The 21,038-nt window shown below is 37.7% G+C and overlaps 1 protein-coding gene across 1 annotated transcript; it reads right to left on the bottom strand.

Annotated features, from left to right (window-relative positions):
- Positions 1-5,878: 5,878 nt before the first annotated feature.
- LOC127171709 (sodium/glucose cotransporter 1-like) lies at positions 5,879-17,765 on the bottom strand. The gene is made up of 15 exons (XM_051120517.1): positions 17,567-17,765; positions 16,826-16,897; positions 15,930-16,034; positions 15,295-15,354; positions 15,049-15,153; positions 14,532-14,637; positions 11,720-11,800; positions 11,424-11,635; positions 9,185-9,320; positions 8,912-9,019; positions 8,664-8,814; positions 8,396-8,564; positions 7,311-7,526; positions 7,028-7,133; positions 5,879-6,856 (listed from the first exon to the last, which is right to left on the bottom strand). Exons 1-15 carry the CDS (start codon positions 17,699-17,701, stop codon positions 6,642-6,644), a joined length of 1,977 nt encoding a protein of 658 aa, XP_050976474.1. The 5' UTR covers positions 17,702-17,765; the 3' UTR covers positions 5,879-6,641.
- Positions 17,766-21,038: the final 3,273 nt, after the last annotated feature.

The raw sequence follows: 21,038 nt of genomic DNA, 5'->3' as shown, positions 1-21,038 counted from the left end.
TCTTAATAAGGCTATAAAGTGCCCACACTATCCTCTGCCCACATTAGAAGACATCACCCCAAAGCTGGCCGGAGCCCGTTACTTCAGCGTAATGGACACTAGATCTGGCTACTGGGCAGTCAAACTCTCCGAAAAATCATCGTACCTTATCACCTTCAACACAATCTTCGGCAGATACAGATTTTGTCGCTTACCCTTTGGCATTGTCTCGGCTCAAGATGTTTTTCAACAGAAAATAGACGAGATCTATGAAGGTCTGCCGGGAGTCGTTGCTATTGTGGATGACAATTTGGTCTATGGAAAGACCAAGGAGGAACATGACCATAATCTCAGGACCATGTTGGAACGCTCTTGAGAAAAGGGAGTGCGCCTTAATCCTGAGAAAAGAACTGTTTGTGTCCCCGAAGTCAGCTATTTTGGCCACCGCCTTACTCCAGATGGAATCAAACCTGATCCTCAAAAAGTGGCAGCCATAAAAGAGAGTACACCACCCAAGGACCGTGCTGAACTTGAAACGATTCTTGGTATGGTCAATTATCTCGCAAAGTTTGCACCAAGCCTTTTAGATATTAATGCACCGCTGAGACAACTACTAAGGCAGGACAGTGAGTTCCTATGGGACAAACAACATGATGTGGCATTTCAAAAGATGAAGGATATCATCACCAGGGTACCAGGCCCTGTGCTTGCATTCTTTGACACAAGAAAAGACCTCACACTGCAAGTTGATGACTCCAAATACGGTGTAGGCGCGGTGTTGTTGCAGGAAGGCAAACCACTTGCATATGCCTCAAAGTCACTCACAGACACAGAAATAAATTACGCCCAGATCGAGAAAGAGCTCCTTGCCATTCTCTGGGGGTGCAAAAGATTTCACCAATACGTTTATGGGCGGCACATAACAGTGGAATCTGATCATAAACCCTTAGAAGCGATCATCAGGAAGCCATTGTCTGCGGCCCCACCAAGACTGCAAAGAATGATTCTGCAGTTGCAGAAGTACAGCTTCACCATCGTGCATGTTCCTGGCAAGAATATTCCAGTAGCAGACACACTGTCAAGAAAATCAATGCCCTGCCTGGATGAGAACTTCAGTGAAGGGATGGATGTGCAAGTCCATACTGTACTTAGCGCTCTCCCAGTCAGTGATGCGAAACTCAGCAGTATCCGAAAAGAAACAGAGAGAGGTGTGCAGATGTCTACATTAAGGAGAGTGATTAAAGAAGGCTGGCCCAATGAGAGAAAGAGATGTCCTACAGCCACCCTAGAGTACTGGAACTACAGGGATGAATTATCTGAGATGGACGGGATGGTTTTCAAAGGAGAAAAGATCGTAATTCCTACGCTGCTGAGAGAAGAGATGCTTCAGCGCATTCACTCAGGCCACATGGGAATCAAAAAATCCAAACAGCGTGCTAGAGACATTCTCTTTTGGCCTGGCATGTCCAAACAGATTGCTAGCATGGTTGAACAGTGTTCTGTTTGCCTTGAGCGTCGTATGTCAAACGCAAAAGAGCCTCTCATTTCCCATCCTATCCCAAACCGGCCATGGCAGACTGTAGGTACTGATTTATTTATTTGGAATAATGAAGACTACATAGTGGTGGTAGATTACTACAGCAGATACCTTGACTTGGAGAAGCTCAAGAGCACCACAGCTACTGCAGTGATCTTGAAGCTAAAGAAAATATTTGCATCACATGGGATTCCTGAAAAGGTTATCTCAGACAATGGGCCTCAATTCAGCTCAAAAGATTTTGAGAGTTTTGCTCATGCTTGGGATTTTGTGCATGTCACAAGTAGCCCCCGTTACCCACAAAGTAATTGGCTGAGTGAGAAGGCAGTACAGATTGCAAAATCATTAATGGACAAAGCAAAAGCAGACAGGAAAGATCCCTACATCAGCCTGCTAGAGTACCGAAATACCCCGGTGGATGGTTTCAGATCACCGGCCCAGCTGCTGTAGAGCAGAAGATTGCGCTCCATTCTTCCCACCACCAACCGACAGCTACAGCCAAAAACTGTCTGTGGAAAAGATGTACATGCTAGACGTGAACAAAGGCAACAGTACCAAGAAAAGTATTACAACAGGTCAGCAAAACCGCTCACCCCGCTACGGACTGGAGACCATGTCCGAATTCAGGATACAGGGAGCTGGAAGCCTGCGGTAGTCATCAAGCCTGATGACACCTTCAGGTCCTACCATGTGTGCACTGCAGAAGGCCAAAGTTTCCGTAGGAATCGTCGTCACCTTTTGCAAGATAAAGCACAGCCTATCAATGCGGAGTCCAGTATGTCTTCGAGCACTCTACACACAGTGCCACTGGATCACCCTAAGCAGACAGACACAAATAATGCTGCTACTCCTCACTATGTTACCAGATCAGGACGTGAAGTGAAACCCAGAGTCGTCCTTGATCTATAATTGTAAAGGGTGTAGGCAGATCGCTGCCCTAAGAGAAAAAAAAAAAACTGTTATGCCAATTGTTGCAACCAATGATACAGTTGTGGTTTGTTTAATTTGGATACTAATTGTTGCAGTGATATGCTAAAACTATAATAATTGCTGTGTTGCAGTGTTGTGTTCTCTGCCATAATATATCCAAGTTTTCAAAGAAAGGGGATGTAATATTCAAGCTGTTTGAATATAAATTCACAATGAGTGTTATACTATATGTTGTGCAGTTCCTGATATAGACTCCAGAGGGCAGTGGATGAGGGAGTAAGTTACGTGAATGTGAGAGTGAGAAGAAAAATAAAGAAGTGTTGTTAACAGTCAAGCAGAACAAGACTCGTGGTCTTTTTGATTTCAAAATAATACAACCAGGGCACCATACAGACTTTATTAAAGAATTTGCTGATTTTCTGAGTCAGTGCTCGCTGCAGATAAAGTCTTAATAGTGGGTGATTTTAACATCCATGTTGATAATGAACAAGATCCATTGGGATCAGCATTTATAGACATATTGAACTCTATTGGCATTAGACAACATGTGTCAGGCCCTACTCATTGTGGAAATCATACTCTAGATTTAATACTGTGACATGGAATTGAGCTAAACCATATAGCTAGAACTGTAAATTCAACTCCTTGTTACAAGTATGGAGAACCATAACTTCTACCACAAAAGACTGCTTTGTAAGTAATCTTCCTGACTTATCTGACTTCCTCAGCATATCCAATATCTCAGAAATACTTGATGATGTAACAGAAACTATGGACTCTCTCTTTTCTAGCACTTTAGATACGGATGCTTCTTTAAGGAAGATTAAGGAAAACAGTCTGACACTGTGGTATAACAAGCCAAGAGCAGCCTGGAAAATGGAGTGCAGCTGGAGGTAAACAAATCTAAAGGTATTTCGTACTGCCTGGTGTGAATGTACTCTATCCCATAGAAAAGCATTAAAAACTGCTAGATCTGATTACTTTACCCTAGATATTTATTCAATACAGTGGCTAAATTAATGAAAAAAAGAGCACCAAGAGGTGTTGACTTTTCCCAACAGCACAACAGTAATGACTTTATGAACTACTTTACTTCCAAGATTGATACTATTAGAAATAAAATTGTAACCATGCAGCCGTCAGCTACAGTATCGCATCAGATACATCAGATCCCTATAGATCTCCTGAGGAACAATTCCACTCATTCTCTAATTTAAGAGAGGAAGAATTGTATAAACTTGTTAAATCATCTAAACCAACAAAATGTATGTTAGACCCTATTCCATCTAAGCTACTAAAAGAGGTGCTTCCAGAAGTCATAAATCCTCTTCTGAATATTATTAATGTGGCATTGTCATTAGGATATGTCCAAACCTTCAAACTAGCTGTTATTAAGCCTCTAATTAAAAAAACACAACTTCACCCAAACAAATTAATTAATTACAAATTAACAACAAACAAATTAATACCCAGCTCTATAAATTATCTGCAACCTGAATAATGCATGTAATAACCTAAAACACTGTCTAATACTTAATGGCTGCTCTGTCAATTCTTCGTCGTCAGTTAGGAACCTAGGTGTGCTATTTGATAGCAATCTTTCCATCGAAAGCCACATTTCTAGCATTTACAAAACCGCATTTTTCCATCTCAAAAATATATCGAAATTACAACCTATGATCTCAATGTCAAATGCAGAAACGTTAATCCATGTGTTCATGACCTCAAGGATAGATTATTGTAATGCTTTATTTAGTGGTTGTTCAGCACGCTTAATAAACAAATGCCAGCTGGCATTTGTGCAGCAAGTGCAGCAACTAGAACCAGAAAGTATGACCATACTAGCCCGGTTCTGTCAACATTGCATTGGCTCCCTATTAAACATTGTATAGATTTTAAAATCTTGCTAATTACTTATAAAGCCCTGAATAGTTTAGCTCCTCAGTACTTGAGCAAGCTCTTATCGCAATATAGTCCCTCACGCCTGCTGCATTCTCAAAACTCTAGAATACCTAGAATATCAAAATCAACTGTGGGCGGCAGATTATTTTCTTATTTAGTGCCCAGACTCTGGAACAATCCACACTGTCGGGAGGCAGACACACCCTGTCAGTTTAAATTTAGATTAAAGACCGATCTCTTTAACCTGGCTTACACATAACACATTACCACAGTTCTATAATTCAAATCCATTTGGGGATTGTTAGGCTGCATCAACCGGAACCGGGAACACTTCCCATAACACCCAATGCACTCATCATAAGAAGAATGGAATCTACACTAATATTAGTTGGTTTCATTTTTATTCCAAGGTCACCGCAGTCCCTCGGATCCAGTCCGTACCCAGCCCATATGGTGGATCAATACCTAGAGATGACTTTTACAGCCCTGAATGTCAGGGGAGACTACATCAACTAGATGTCCCCCAGAGATGGATCCCTAGTGAAGACCTCATCACCTAGATGGTCATCGGCACAAGACTGCGGGAACCTGATGAGTCCTCTGCACAATCTGACTTTGCTGCAACATGCAAAAAAAAGCCTGGTTTCTCCCAAGGTTTTTGTTCTCTTAGTTTCTGTCACCGATGGAGTTTTGATTTCTTGCCACTGTCGCCTCTGGCTTGCTTAGTTGGGGACACTTAATGTCTAGTGATATTGTATACTATTTGAACTGAACTGAGCTGGAGGATGACATCACTGATACAATGAGAAAACTGAGTGTTTACTGTTGTCCTTTTGCATTATTGACGCACTATTTCCTATTTAATACTGTAAAGCTGCTTTGACACAATCTGTATTGTTAAAGGCGCTATATAAATAAAGGTGACTTGACTTAACCGGAGAGACTGTTTGTATATATATACACCTATGTATATACAAATACATCTATGTATTCATAGTCATATTCATTTATATATTCAGTTGTGTACATTTATGTATGTTTTCATGCTTATAACTATATATTCATATTTACATTTATATATTCAGAACAATATATATATATATATATATATATATATATATATACATTCAAAATTAAAACTACATTTTGAATTTTATTAAATTTATTAAAATTGTGAACAGATTCCATTCTACCATTTTAAATTTCCAAAATATGAAAATCATCTACCAAATGAATGTTTCCTTTATCTTCTTCTGGGAAATTCATAATTGAATCACACTAATGGATCACTCATTGTATCTTGAGTTGCTGAAGGAAACCAATGGTCCTGGACTTTGTTTTTAGATGTATCAATAGAATCTTCATGCTAAATTAAATATTAACTTTCCTCCTGCAATCTTGCCTTTGAAAGGGTTTGCGCACGTTATGTTCATCTGAGATTACGGTTAGCATATTTCAGTTGCAGTTATGGTAATTTAGAACGTGCCTCTGGCTTCTTACAAGTGTACATCTCAATAAACACATAAATACTAAAATTTATTCATTTTTATTACAATAAAGACAGAAAACATTAAATTAACATATTACAGAGTACAAGATACATACCATGCCAAAAAATATGAATGTTATTAAATAAAATATCTTTCCTTGTCCCAGACAAAAATATATATTTTTTTACTTACAAGATAATCAAAACTTACCAAATAATAAGACCAAAATATAACAGAAAAAAAATTAATAATTTTTGGATAGATGAGAGGCATTTTAAAAATGCCACCGAAAAAGGCTTTGCATTGATTTGATCATAATGCATCAGAAGACTTTATAGGAACAACAAAATAGACTAGAACTTTATACTCTTGGTTGAAACTATTACTCTGTAATATTTCAAAGATGTAAAGGAAGAACATGTGGTAAACGTGAAATATAATGTAAAAACAGTCAGGCATGTGTTAAATTAGATACTATAGCAGCTAAGAAAAATTTGACATGACTACAGGGGAAAAACAAAGAAATGATTATGAACTATAAGTTATGGCCTTGGGTTTAAAATGAAAGTCAAAAATATTTTCTATTCTACTTCCTGCCATCAAATCTAAAACAGTAGGCAGCTGTAAGGAAGTTTTTGTTGAAAATATTATAAGGAAGTATTGAGTATTTCAAGAGGAACCTTTGTAGCCTCTTACAGTCAGATTAATCACATTTAGCTTGTTGTTACTGATAAGGTAACATTTTTGTCCACAGAATACAGCTGTAATATCCTTAACAGAGTTAACTCATACTGTTGAGATCTTTAGCCAAAGAAACCATGGAAGAAGACGCAGACGGCAAGGAGGATAATTGCATTAGCGTTGACAACGTTTCTCCATAGAGGTTTTTCAGTGGTGTCTGTGAGCTTCATGTTTAACTCTGCCTCCTGTTCTTTAGTCAGTTTCGGTGCATCGCCTTGATCAAAGCCGCAGAACCAGTTGTAGGCCTTCTTCCAACAGCTTGGTTTCTTACGTACCTCTGTGGGGTCGAGAGACAAACAGAAACAGTTAATTCCACAAACAACAATGTAATCAACTAGTTATGGGCCTAACCTAGTCTCAGCATCAGACGACACTGACACACTGACAGTCTGTTCACTGAGCCAAGTGCTATCTCATGGTACATATTTGGTGGATCGTGCAAATGTACCTTCTGTTTCCATAGTGTCTGAATCCGCATCATCAGTCCAGTCATCTGTTTCCAGATCAATTCTCTCCTCAGTGCTGTTCCTCAAAGTCCAGCAGAGCCTGTACAGCTGTGAAACAACAAATGTATATTTTACATTTTAAAATACATTAAAATACAAAACAGTTGTTTTCAGTTATAATAATATTTTTGACAATATTACAGTGGTTTTGATCAAATGTAGAATGTCAAAAACATTACAAAATCATAAATATTCAGAACTTTATAGTTAGTAAGAAGAGCTTACATGTTTGTCGTCAATGGGTTTGGTCAAGAGGGAGATGACCAGTATCAATATACAGGTCAGGGTGAAGAGGATGAGGGCGAAATAGAGGTAATGCACACCACAGATGATCGTAGGACAGTCACTTGGATTCACGCAGCTGCCCGTGCCGTAGGCAAACTCAGTTATCATACGCGCCAGACCCACCAAAAGACCAATACACAACCCGTAAAAAGCACCCTGTGAGGGAACATCAACAACATGTATCAATAGACTGAAAACTAGATGAGTAAACTTTGATGTTGGCTTGACAAAGCCAAGTCTGAACATGTAAAATAACTAAAAAGATTTAAGTTTGAAGATTTTACTAAACAAAACATTGCTAAAATGTTTCTAGTACGTTTTAGCAAATTGCTAAGATGATTTATCATTTTGCTAACATGCTTATAGCATGATTTAACACACTGATCGCATGTTTTAACAAGTTGCTAGCATGTGTTAGCACATTGCTAGCATGATTTAACACATTGCTAGCTTATGTTAGTACATTTCTAGCGTGTTTTAAGTTGCTAGCGTGTTTACCACACTGCTTGCATGTTAAGCACGCTGCTAGCATGTTTTAGCCTCAGAGACTTAAAAACCTCAAAAAATTTAAATTCCCAAAGAAATGGGTTAACCTCATGATTTTTTGTATTTGAGTTACTCAAGGAATCGTTTCAGCCCTAGTGTTTTTATATATATTAAAATGATATTACAGGTACGGTAACTTTTTGATGTTGTGTTAACGAATAGCTTTGTCTTGTTTGTGTAAGTCTAGAAAAATCATCTCTTGAAGTCTATTCCTGTTGAAAAAAACAGCATTTTTAATTGTTTTACTATAATAAAATCACGGTTCAAAAAGAAAAGAAACAGCCGCTAATGAATAATGTATGTGCATTATCTATGGTATCTGTATCTCTAGCATGTTTTAACATACTGTTAGCATTTTTTAGCACATTGCTAACATATTTTCAGCATGAAAAAAACTGTATATTTTATACAATTTCAAAACTTTAAACTAGCAAAATGGCAAAAAAAAATTTACTACACTAAAATGTGATTTTACTCACAGCTTCATTAACTCGCTTGCAGAAAATGGCGAGGCAGAAGACAGCGGCGATTGGCGGAGCCAGATAACTGGTGATGGACTGAATGTAGTCAAAGAGCTGTCCGCTCTGAGCCGACTGAACGATGGGGATCCACGCGATACTCACTCCGATCAGAAACAGCATGAACACCCTACATGCATAAACACAGGCATCTCAGAGCCTATTCATCTATCTGCTCACAAGGTAGAAAATCAATATCCAACACAAACAAAGAGACACACAAACACACCTCCCGGCAATCATGAGCTCCTTTTCCTTGGCTTTGGGGCGGATCTTGGTGTAAATGTCCATGGTAAAGAGTGTGCTGGCACTGTTAAAGATGGAAGTGAGCGAACTCATCAGAGACGCCAGCATGACGGACAACATCAACCCTCTGAGACCTTCATAAACAAACACAGCAGTTTAGAACCATATCACCAAACAGATCTGTCAAAGCAGTATATTAAATAGAACTAGAAATATCAGGATATTCTTTACCATTTGGCATCAGTTCCACCACTAGTTTTGGGTAAGCAATATTAGTGCAGCCCACACTGGTTCCACAGTGGTAGTCACACTCTGCTGGATCCACACATGCAATCGCATCTGCAAGAGGATATACACAAACATTAGTTTCACTAATAGTTTTTGACCATTCATTGACCTTCTAATGCATATTGCATACAAAAATGTTTTAAATTGGTTGACATGTATGAAATAGTTAATCATTTTATCACGCTTCTCACCCAGGATGGTGCCATTCTTTCTCACCTGTGTACAGCACTCTGCTGATCATGCCAGGGAAAACCATGAGGAACATGGGCAGAAGTTTGAGGTAACCACACAGGATGCAGCCCGCTTTCACATGAGACAGGTTCTTGGCAGACAGACAGCGCTGCACAATCACCTAAAACAAGATGGAGAGTTTGTGTGAATATCAGACAACCAAGAGGAATAGTAAAGTACTCACATTGATGAGTCCATTGTCTGGATACTTATACATTTTATATTATACATAAGAAATTTAAGGTATTATGATCATGCTCATGATCAGGCACACCAGGTTAAAATGATCTAGAATCATCACTGTGTATAGAAATGAAAATAGATGCAATAAAACAATTATTGAGATGCAGGGAAAGTACATCATTAACTGTAATAAACGTTTATGGCTGTTTTTTATGCTATAGTGTCAGAGTACAAAAAACAGATAAGCTTACAGGCTATGAGTTTTGCTAATGGGCTGCTGAACTAACTTAACCAAGCCTATATCTCTTTCTGTTTCTCTTTGGCTGTTTGTGTATCTTATCTTATTCAGTGGGGACTAATCTGGGGTCTAACTAAAAGCATGTCTGTTTAAGCCTATAGACTCACTCTGACTAAAACAAGAAGCACACTGTTCATCTTGAGAAACTCAAGATAAAAGTGCAGTTTGTGGTCCTGAAGTGGACACAGAAGAGATTTGTCTGTGTGTATGTATGTGAATCTCTGTTCCTTAGCACGTGTTGGACATGTTAGAGCTCTTATTTTATCAAACAATATGTTTTTATGCCCAACATGTAGTTATAAAGCAATACGAGAAAGTAGTCACAACCTGTACAGCTAACAGGGAAAGTTCTGAGAACTTGGCTAACATGATATGAACAAACCTTCATCCAGTAATGTTAATGTTTATTTTAAGGTTATCTTGTCTTAATGATCTTAAAACAGCACAAAAACATTATTTATACATTGCTTATGGAACTTCTTTCAGGAATGCTTCAGTTGGGTGCTCGTCTGAATTTTTTTAAAATGTTATTACTTGTTTAAAAGTAAGATTCCCACAGTGTTTCAAAATGGAATGTTCCCTTAATATTCATATAACAAAGAAAAGCTTTTTAAACTTTAAAAAACTGGATCAAACATTCAAAAAACTAAATTAATAAACATTCAGAGAACATTTAGAAATAACACTTTCAAAACTTTTTTGTTAGTTGGGATGTTACTGCACAAATATTATGTTTCTCGCCTGCCCGGGGGCTATCAACTCGGGGTCAGCGTTGTCCGGTAGGGCCTCCGGAGGTCTACCGTCGATCCGAGTTTGGTGGAGTTTGGCCACGGCCCAGGGCAAGCTATAGCCGGTCAAAGAATTACATTTGCGGAATACCATCTCTGGCCCCCCGGGGGGTGTTGACTCAGGGGCAGCAGAAAGGGCCCGTTGAGGTCTATTATCGACCCAAGGTTCAAGTCGATAGGCCTCAGCGTTCCCATTTGGACTAGGGTCAAACCTCAACCCCCTTTCCCAGCTAATGCTCTGATCTCGCCCGTGGTCTGGAGGCCGTTTGGGACTTTTGTGTCTACCATCAGGAGGTAGGAAAGGCCTCTGAGGCCAATGGAATGGTGGCCCTAGGGGCTAAAACACGTCCAGCCTACCTACCCTTACCCTGGTGGCCAAGGGAGTAGGCTGGCGCCCCCTTCTCTGGTTCTCCATATCTATGAGAGCTAAGCTCCAGGGTCTTTTTCAAGCGATACCAGCCTCACGTTCCCTTCACTCTGGTGGGTATAGAAGTAGAATCACGCACCCTACTGTGGGAATTGATGGTTCTTCATAACCATGAATGCTAAGCTTCAGGGCCCTTTTTGATTGATGCTAGCCCCACATACCCTCACTTTGGTGGGCATTGGAGTAGGTTGACGTCCCCTACTCTGGGAGTTAACGGTTCTCCCATAAGTATGGATGCTGAGCTCCAGGGGCCTTTTTGAGCGATGCTAGCCCAACGTATCCTCACTCTGGTGGGCATGGATGTTTGTTAATGGGGCTTTCAATATTTTGTTCATCACATAAAAAAATGTTCTGAAAGTCATTCCAATTATATTATTCTTCTGTTTTGCTATTGCCATAGTTGTGGTGTGGACTTCACTTTTCTCATATAGTTTTTACGAGCGATTATTAAAATATTATAGCTACTGTTACAATTATTGTTAGTGCGAATGACGCTTTAGCCAGTAGCCTTTATAAATGGATCAGTACCTGATCAGTGCACCAGTACCAGGCGGCCTGGATAGTAAGACCAAAGATCAGTCCGGGCCAGGGCAGATCGCCTTTGATGGGGTCTCTGAAGATGTGGAAGGAGTCTGCGCGAGGAGTGTAGCACTTTTCACTGATGTTCACACCCAACACTGATGGGGTCGCATTCATGTATAGGTCTTGGAGATTCTCATAGCCTCCCACCTGATTGAACGCTGCAGAAAACGGTTCATGTTAAATCAGGTAGTCACTGAGCAATGTCCAAAGTATTTTAATGACAAAAAAGCGAACAGACATACCAAAGCCCATAAGAATGAATGATCCCACAACCATGATAATGGTCTGCAGGGTGTCGGTGTAGATGACTGCAGCTAGACCACCTGTAGAAGAAACCATGTTATTGTTTTACATATATAACATTCTCAAGAAGGTTTTCAGTTTAATGAAAAATGTCATGTTGGGTTACCATCAAGTAATAAGTAATAACGTTTTTTCCTTACTTAAATACATTAGTGGAAAAATAACACAGTTAAAATATTTTAACGCACTTAACGCATCTGCCCTGCACCCAGACCTGTAGCAATGCCATCTTACATTTACAACTATGTAGTCAATAAATGCAGTTATGTGCTTTAAAATTCAAAATATTGGGGCAAAAACGATATCACGTGAGAGCAATGTCAAAGTGCTGTTTTTGTCCCAAATAGCACTATGCTGACAGCACACGCAAATTACAGAGACATCTATTTGTCATCTGCATTTACATCTGTAGGACATATATTGAGAGTGTTTGCTCATCCGCAATATGTCTATCGGACGTTTCCAATCAGATGTCAAATACTGTAGATGTTTAGAAAATGTCTTTAAGATGTTTATGATTTAGAATGTATGCAAAACTGACATCTTAAACATGTCTTTCAGTGTTTGTTCATAGCAGATGCTTTCCAGATTAAGCAGTCTTTAAAAGAGGTAGATGTACATGTGCAATCTGGGATAAAATCACATTTGCGCTGCACACGTACATCTGTAAGATGTCTGTTAAAGATCGCCTTATCTGGAAAGTATCTGCTGTGTACAAACATCTGATAGACGTCTGTCAGATATCAGTTTTACATACATTGTAAATCATAAACATCTTACAGACATTTTCTAAATGTCTATTTGACATCTGATAGGAAACGCCCTATAGACGTATTTGCAGATCAGCAAACATTCTAAAAAATATGTCTTGCAGATCTAAATACAGAAGTCAAATAGGTGTCTCTGTGATGTATGTGTGCTATCAGTTCATTCAATAATAAGTTAATATTGTGTTATATTTAACACATTATTGTCTGTTTTTGTGGACAAAGATATTACCTATTAAATCAGAACTGTTGTTCTTCTCGACCCAACACACCATTTCTGAATGATTCTCTGTCTTTAGAATGAATCGAGTGAACCAATGATTCAATAGAAACTTTCTGCAATTTTAGATTTTCAAAAAAAATTTGTTCTGTGTGATTTATAAGCTTGTTTCATTTTAGTGTGATACCCGATACTACATGTAAAGTTAATATATTTAATACATTTCATCATTACTAACTACAAATAGATTTTGATACACATCATTGCAATTAACATGCAATCAAATGTCAAAAATACAGCAAATACAGAAAAAAACTTTTGCACTTAAGTCTGTTTTTGTCTCACAACACATCACTACAGTATATTATTTCCATAATATTTCGTTTTTTTTTTAATATATATATATATGTACTTTTTTTCACAAGGGTGAACTAAATTTGCCTTGTCATAAAATATCAAATTATCTGATATTTTAAGAGACTTAAAGTAAAGTGTTTTGCTAAGAGAGAAATAATGAAATAAAGTCTATTAATATATTAAATGGCTTAAGGTTTCTTTTTTTCAAGAATTTATTTCTTTTTCTCTACTACAGTATCAGGACAGTTGTATCGCCATGATATTTTTGACTTTATGCTCTTTAAAAAAATGATCAGAATTAATTTTATTTCAGCAATTGTTTGCATGGCAGGCCTTAGCAACTGCAGTTTATCAGTTACAGCAGCATATAAACAATCTCAGCCACAGCTTATGAAAGCATTTATAGCTGGTAGGATGATTTCTGATTTCAAACCAGTTTATTGTTGGGCTGGTTTGTTCCTGAGATAAATCTATTACACAACAGAGCAAGGGGATGACAGAAATTTAAAGTGGCAGTGCATTAAAGTTTGCCTTACAGGTTTATTATCTATTGTCAGTACGGGCAATTACCCATAACACATTACGCCACAATAAGCAACCCACTGTATGGTCCTACAGCCACGGACTTCCCTCTCTGTTGTAGTATAAACTGACTTCAGAGTCTGTATAAACATCAACTTTGAACCTTTGGACTGATTTAATATGAAAAAAACTGAAACATAGGGAACAAAGGTATAAAATGCAAACCACTATGTTATATATATTTATACTGAGAATATGTAACTATACAGTGCAGTGTCAGTTCAAAGCTTCATTATGTAAGTTTTGCCTCTTTGTCGCCATCTCTGTTTGAAAACAGATTTGCAAAGTTATCTTGTATGTCCAAAGTAAGAGGTTTCACCCAAAATGAACAAGTAAGTAACATGTCTGCCAGTTTTGTTCTGACCAACCTAAAAAAAAGTTTTACAATAAATCGCGCTACCAATAATGATTAAATCTAACCATCTCAGATGGCATCTATGTGTATTTGGTGTGTATTAGCGTTTTGTGTTACCAAAAAAATGTTCTTTTAACCACAAAAACAATTTAATGTTCCTTAGAACTCGTTCTAAAATTACAAGTTTAATTATTCCAGCTGCTGTAAGAAGAGGCTACAAATGATCTGCCATCTGCAACATCCACAATATAGCTTACTAGCCGGGACTCCTTCTTAATGTATACAGACATGACGTAATAACCGAACGACTTAAACATTATTGCAAGCTTACTGATGTGAACAGGGCTAATGTAAGAGATAGTTGTGAACACTGATTGGTTATGTACTTGCTCAATTGATTTTGGATAATTTTTAACCAAAAAAAGTTATGCAATGCAGCTTTAAAGTATGCAGTGTTTCTGTCAACAGACCTGTTACTGTATAAAGAGCCGTAATGAGCAGCAGAATAATCACAGCCAAGTAAATGTTTAGTCCCAGAGCCTGGTTGATGAAAATGGCTCCTGCAAACATGTCCGCCTGGGGGAAAAGGAAAAACAAGAAATGGGGGTGTGGTGCAAATGTTTGAACTGTCCGTTTCAAAACAAGGTCCTTATCTTTGAAATTTAAACCCACTTTAGTCTGACTTCGTATGGCAATAAAAGATATTTCCACATGGATAACAGGGCCATTTAAAAATTGACGTCAGACTACAGCCACTGTTTAATGAAGATCTAATGTAAACAAGGTTGGACAGGCAGCAAAAATAAATTTTAATTCAGAAATATGGACCTTGTCCTAATTACAAATAGTCCATGTAGTCCATGTAGTCCATTAATAATATTTAAATGAATAAATAAGTATTTACATGAATGAATTATCAAGTGGACCATGCAATTACCATGTGATACTAGTACTTTTCTGTAAGGTTTGATCAAATTTTGGACTCACAGAGATTTTGGTGAAAACATAGAGAAACAGGGAGAGCACTGAGAGGTAGATACGGATACGCTGCCCACCAAAACGTTTCTTCAGGTACTCTGGCATAGTCACAACCTGCAGATAAAGACAATAAAGTATCATAAAAATGATACCGCGGCGATAAAGTGGTCGGCACATTCATGTTGTGTAAGTCAGCAATATTTAAAAAGTTTGTTCTGCAGTGCAATTCTTGGACAGGAAGAAATGTAATCATACCCCAGCCTTTATGTAGATGGGCACGAAGAGCCATCCCAGAATAATAACAACAACAAGAGCCTGAGGAAACAAATGAAAAAATTACTGAGACTGTGATTACAGACAATTGGTTTGAAATAAATAGGTAAATACTAAATGCTACAGATACTTGTCAATCTCTACACTATAAAAACCAATAAAACACAATTTGTTGAGTCAACTTAAAATAATGTGTTACCCTGCTGCCTTAACATTTCAGGTTGACTAAACTTATTTGAGTTGAGTGAACTTAGAATTTTAAGTTGTGCTAAGTGACAACTTGGATATTTGAGTTGACTAAACTAAAAAATTGGTTTGTTAAACTTAAAATTTTAAGTTGAATCAACTCAAATATATAAGTTGTCACTTAGTACAACTTAACATTTTAAGTTGACCAAACTTTTTGAGTTGACTGAACAAAAATTTTAAGACAGCGGGGTAACAAATTATTTTAAGTTGACTTAACAAATAGTTTTTTGTAATATAGTTTGCTTATATGCAAAATAATTGTAGAGTGATATGTTTTTTGAACCATAATCATAAATAGTAAGCTAAGACATTAAATTCACCCACACATAAAAGTTTTACTGTATCATAAATGTTATTTTTTAACTTACGTTCCACTCAAATCCTCCGATAGCAATACCAGCAGCTGCTCCAGTTCCTGCTATTCCCACAAAATGTCCACTTCCGATGTTACTTGCAAATAGAGAGGCTCCAATCTGCAAAAAAAATAAAAAGTTAAAGTTGAAAGCAACTTAACTGAGATTTGCTTCATATTATATGTACTAATTTACATTTAATATTCTGTATGTGGGTTCAAACTGAACAGAAACCTGAATCTATGTGATCTGCTACATTTTTGAATGCCAGAAAGGTTACAAAAGTGTAAGACTTTAGCATGGGATTGCGGGAACTGTATTGCTTCAGAATACATTAACTCTGTCTACTGTTTGACTATATCTAGCAACACAATCACCATAATGATAAGCTACAAAAACTGCTTCTTCTGCACGGCCTGAGGTGTAATTCAAACAATAACGAGTGGAACAATGAACTTCATAATAACAAATAAAAACCTTAAAAAATTTGGTGATAGCAGTGACCTAAGCTTGACAGCTCCATAAAAACTGAGTGAGCAAAGCATATCAGTCACATCTGGCATCAGTGCATTATGGCCCCATAAAAGATTTCATTCACCCTATCATGATATCAAGGTTCTGAAATGGAGGGGCAGTTAGGGTCATTATCATGCCATATCTGTGATAATGTGAAATCACTGGTCATGCTATTGATAGATACATAATCAGCTTCTACTTTTATGGTCGTTTCAGTCTTGCGTAGCACATTATGACAGAAATTCGCCACATTTGCCACAGTGATTGATCACTATTGATGTAGAAAACGATCAAGCGATGTCATTTTATCAATGTCCATCATATTTTGAGAACAAAACAAAATGCTTTTAAGGTTTAAAGCATGGTCATCTTCCATCTTGATCATATTTACTCACCGGCCACCACACCATACTTCTGCCAGCCAGGAAAAAGCCTCCTACTGTGGCTCGATTGGTCCGTACCATTGCCTTTAAACAGAAAGAGCCATTCACTTCAACATACATATAGTTCCAGACACTTAAAATGATAGACAAAATCATAGGTGACTTTATATAAGGTGTCATACCTGTGAAATCAGACACATTTGAGAATAACACATCACAATTGTGGACTTAAAGATTGATGGATTGGTGTTCAATGGCTTTGTTTATTTGATTAAATATGTTTCAATTTTCTCAAGAGGTTTTAAAATATGGATTTCAGATGTGCAAACACAGGTAGAAAAATATGGTGTTATCAAGAAATCCTAGTAATGTCAATGCCCTCAATGAGACTAAGGTTGTATAAATGTTTATATGTTGATTTCAGAATACTGAAATCTTAAATAATTTAGTAAAGTAATTTCTAAAAATTATTTTTATTTAAAAGCATAGAAGCTTCATTAATAGTTACTTTCAATTACTTACAAAAATGCATGATATTATATTTTATTACATCTAAAAAATCAGTTTTTATAAAAGGTTATATTATATTATATTATAACTTTCTTCAAAAATCAGTCACCATCCTCATTCTGTCTTTAGACGAATCTCACACAGTCATTATACATTTATATGTTGACGCAAGGTTAACAATTCACAAGTCTGTCAATGGTAGAAAAGTCTTTTACGGGTAGATAGAAACTAATGACCACTTACCCATATTCCCACAGCCAGAACCACTAGAAAATATATAACAATCACCGAGATGTCCGCTGCATTGTTAACATATATGGTGACATTTTTTCTGTTCTCATTGCGAACCCAAGAGAATCCGAAATAATCTTCACCCATTTTGACGGTGGACCAGGGACCAGCACCTGGATCAGATGCTCACATGCAGGTGTGTGACCGTAGGTGTGTGTGGACACTTATATGTGTGCGTCTAGAGATGGGTGTGACCCTCTCTGAGTTAATTATAGAAGTGTGTTTGTGACTTAGAGCTGTCAAAAATCTGAGATTGAGAGTCATTAATGATCAACTTGTATAGCGGGAAGTGCAAGACTGGGTTCCTGTAAAGCCCAAGAGGACATTTCAACAGCCACATCACCTGCATCTTAATTAACTTTTTTTTTCCTTCTGAGTAATCTAAGTGAAGTAAAGATCTACTACTGCATTCTATGGTCCAGATATTAATGTATATACTGTAACAGTGGTTATAAGGACACCTTGAGGTGCTACGTGGCATTGCAGCTTGCAGCAAAGGAAAGTGAACATGGCTGTAATATGACAAATTTAAGGTTTATACACTACAGGACCATTTACTAGACATCCTAAAGCAAATTTAATGACTGAGAAACTTTTAGTAGCCATTCTGTTCAGTGCCTGGTTATACTAAAAACTGCTTTATAGCATATTCATTCGGAATCTTGAAAACATGTTAATAAATATAATTTAATTTGGTGAAAAATGGTGAAAAAAATGTGAAATGAAACATTTCAGGCTTTAGTGTGCAAGCTAACAGTTTAGCTTACAGCTTAGCAAAGCTCTAATGAGTTAAGGAAGCCTCTTTTGATTAGCTAGAAAAAGATATTATTCTGCATTTTTGATTTATAGAATTACCAAATGATTGGATATTACAGCATCAGCAAATGTAACCATAAGACTTAACATTTTTTTTACTTTTTTTTTAAGTTATATTTTTGGGCTTTTTTGTGCCTTTAATAGACAGGACAGTACAGAGATGACAGGGAAGTACTGGGCATAGTGAGGGGAACAGGATCGGTAAAGGACCTTGAGACGGGAATCGAACTCAGTTCGCCGCAAGCACAGCTGTGCTATTGGCGCCAACACATATTTTAACTTTTGATTACATGACAAAGTGTAACTTTCATTTTAAAAAACACCATTTACCTGACACATACATTCAGTGCACCGGCCTCAATGGATCTGGATCTGTAGCACTTTTAGCTGCAGATGTAAACATGATTATTAGGCTTGAATGTAAGATTTTCTAATGACTAAAGCGCAGCAGTAGCCATTGAAATTGTCGAAACGTCATTCTTGCCTGTATCACCAAGGAAACTGCCTGGATATTTGCCACTATCTTTTAGTTCATGTGATAACCACGTTATTCTTTAGAAACTTGCTACAACACACTGCGTGGCTGAATGATCAATTATTAACCAGTGGAGGCTGAACATTTTCAGGTTCAGATAGTAGATGCGTACATGTCTTGTTGGTTATATCATGATACCTAATGTTTAGCAGCTGAACCTCTATGAGATTAGAAAATCTAACAGAGAAATTGCTCTTTTTTTAGTCAACTTGATGGGTTACATTGATGGGTTACTTTCAAAAGTGCACAGATTTAAGTTAAAAAACAGATTATATGGTACAAGTATCCTCTGTATTCCTCTGAAATACCCAAGTATCTTATCTCATCATGGCCATCATTATCTTTAAGATGTAGTCATAAACACCTGAACTTCTGCACACCCTTCATCTTATTCGCTTACAGTATCTATGCTATTATAAATCGATCATGCAATGTAACTCATGCATATCATTATTTATGGTCTATTTGTGATTAAAGGTGTCTGTACCGAAACATTTACATAATAAAAAAGAGCAAGATTACATTCTCCAAAGAACTGGTGACTAATGGCTTTTATCAGAAACTGAGCCAAGATATTATTAAACACTCTGAAGAAATGCTAACATAATACACATTCTTGGTCTAATTATGCACAATTTATCAGCACATTACTGGGAAAAAAAGATTAAGCAATCTTCCATTAACAAGCTCTGCCCTAAAACAACTCTTCTATGCAGATATATCATGTAGGTCGCACAGGCTGCTGAATATGTTAGTTTCATGTGGTTCTGAAAATTTTTATACTATTTTAAAAATCATGTGGTGTAAGCATCATGTAAAAATACCAAACTTTCCTTGTGTCATTAATACATTGTTCTTCTTCTTATAATTATTATTGTGAATATTAGTATTATTTAGCGTGTAGTATTGAAACTAGTGATGTCTAGTGATGTTCACTTTTTGAAAGAATTCTTTTGAGCCGGTGTTGTGCTGAATTCTGACCCCCGCCAGATTACTACCCCCCCCAGTTTTGGTAGGTTTAGCGTTAGGTGTGGGGGAAGGGTTAGGATTAGGGATGGGGTTAGGATTAGGCAATCAGGTAGCGATTTCAACGAGAGGGGGTAATAATTTGGTGGGGGTCGAAAATGGGCACAACAGTGGTTCACAGAATCGAACTGGATTACACTTTAGTTCCAGGTTGATGATGCAGAACGCACAGCCGAGGTAGCACGTCCGTCTCTAAAAGAACCGAATAAGGCCCCTATCACACCGAATGCGTTTTTTAGATCTGAAAACGCGAGAGGCACCATTGTGTTTTTTTATGTTGCTAGGCAACCAACAAATCAGCAGTCCTGTCAGTCTAATCAAAGGATTATAGCGCGAGCGCTCTAAAATCTTAGTTTTTTGCTGTTACAACTCGCGATAGACACCAAAAGTTTCTCCTCCATCACTGCAGTCTCCGGTCTTTCTAATGCTGCATTCACGCCATATCGGAATTTCGAGATGACAACATGTGACATTCTATTTGAAACAGTTCACGTCCTCAGACTCAGAATTATGCTTTTCTATGGCAACACTATCTAGGCCTAAACAGAGCCTATGTTGGTCAGGTGGTACAGTGGTCATGTGGTACAAGTCATAGCTCTCAGAAGACTCCCAGTTAATTATGAGTTCTACGAGGATGTGAATGCTTTTTACAAGTTGGAATCTCATAATTACGGGAATTCCAATATTGCGTGAACGCACCTTAAGCAACGGTAAACTTTCATCACCACAACGGAAGGCCTGCCTCTCCATTCATTTGATTGGACGATGGAAAAAAACGCAATGACGTCGGCGTTTTTCTGCTCAGAGTTGCTTTTTTTTCAACTACAGGCGCTCAGAGCACAAGGGCACAGCAAGCGGTTAAAACGTGAGGCGCCTGGGGCGCATAAACAGCGCACATAATGCTCATTGCCAATAGAAAACAATTCAAAAAAGGCGCCTCTCACTGCAAAAACGCTCTCTGTCTGATTGGGTCCTAACGGTGCTTTTCCACAACAGCGTCAAATCTGCGCTCAGTGCCGCGGCAATGCTACCACGCCACTGCTTTTT

Source organism: Labeo rohita, chromosome 10, assembly GCF_022985175.1.
Source record: "Labeo rohita strain BAU-BD-2019 chromosome 10, IGBB_LRoh.1.0, whole genome shotgun sequence".
NCBI classification, from domain to species: domain Eukaryota; kingdom Metazoa; phylum Chordata; class Actinopteri; order Cypriniformes; family Cyprinidae; genus Labeo; species Labeo rohita.
Note: the sequence above shows the minus strand (reverse complement) of the source record. Positions and strands in the feature narration are given on the sequence as shown.

Coding starts and splice junctions, on each gene's coding strand:
- LOC127171709 (XM_051120517.1), bottom strand. CDS start 17,701: ATGGGTGAAGATTATTTCGGATTCTCTTGGGTTCGCAATGAGAACAGA. Junction 11,801..14,531: donor GGCTCTTTATACAGTAACAG/GTCTGTTGACAG, acceptor TTTCTTCTACAG/GTGGTCTAGCTGCAGTCATC. Junction 7,527..8,395: donor GCAAGCGAGTTAATGAAGCT/GTGAGTAAAATC, acceptor GTTCCCTCACAG/GGTGCTTTTTACGGGTTGTG.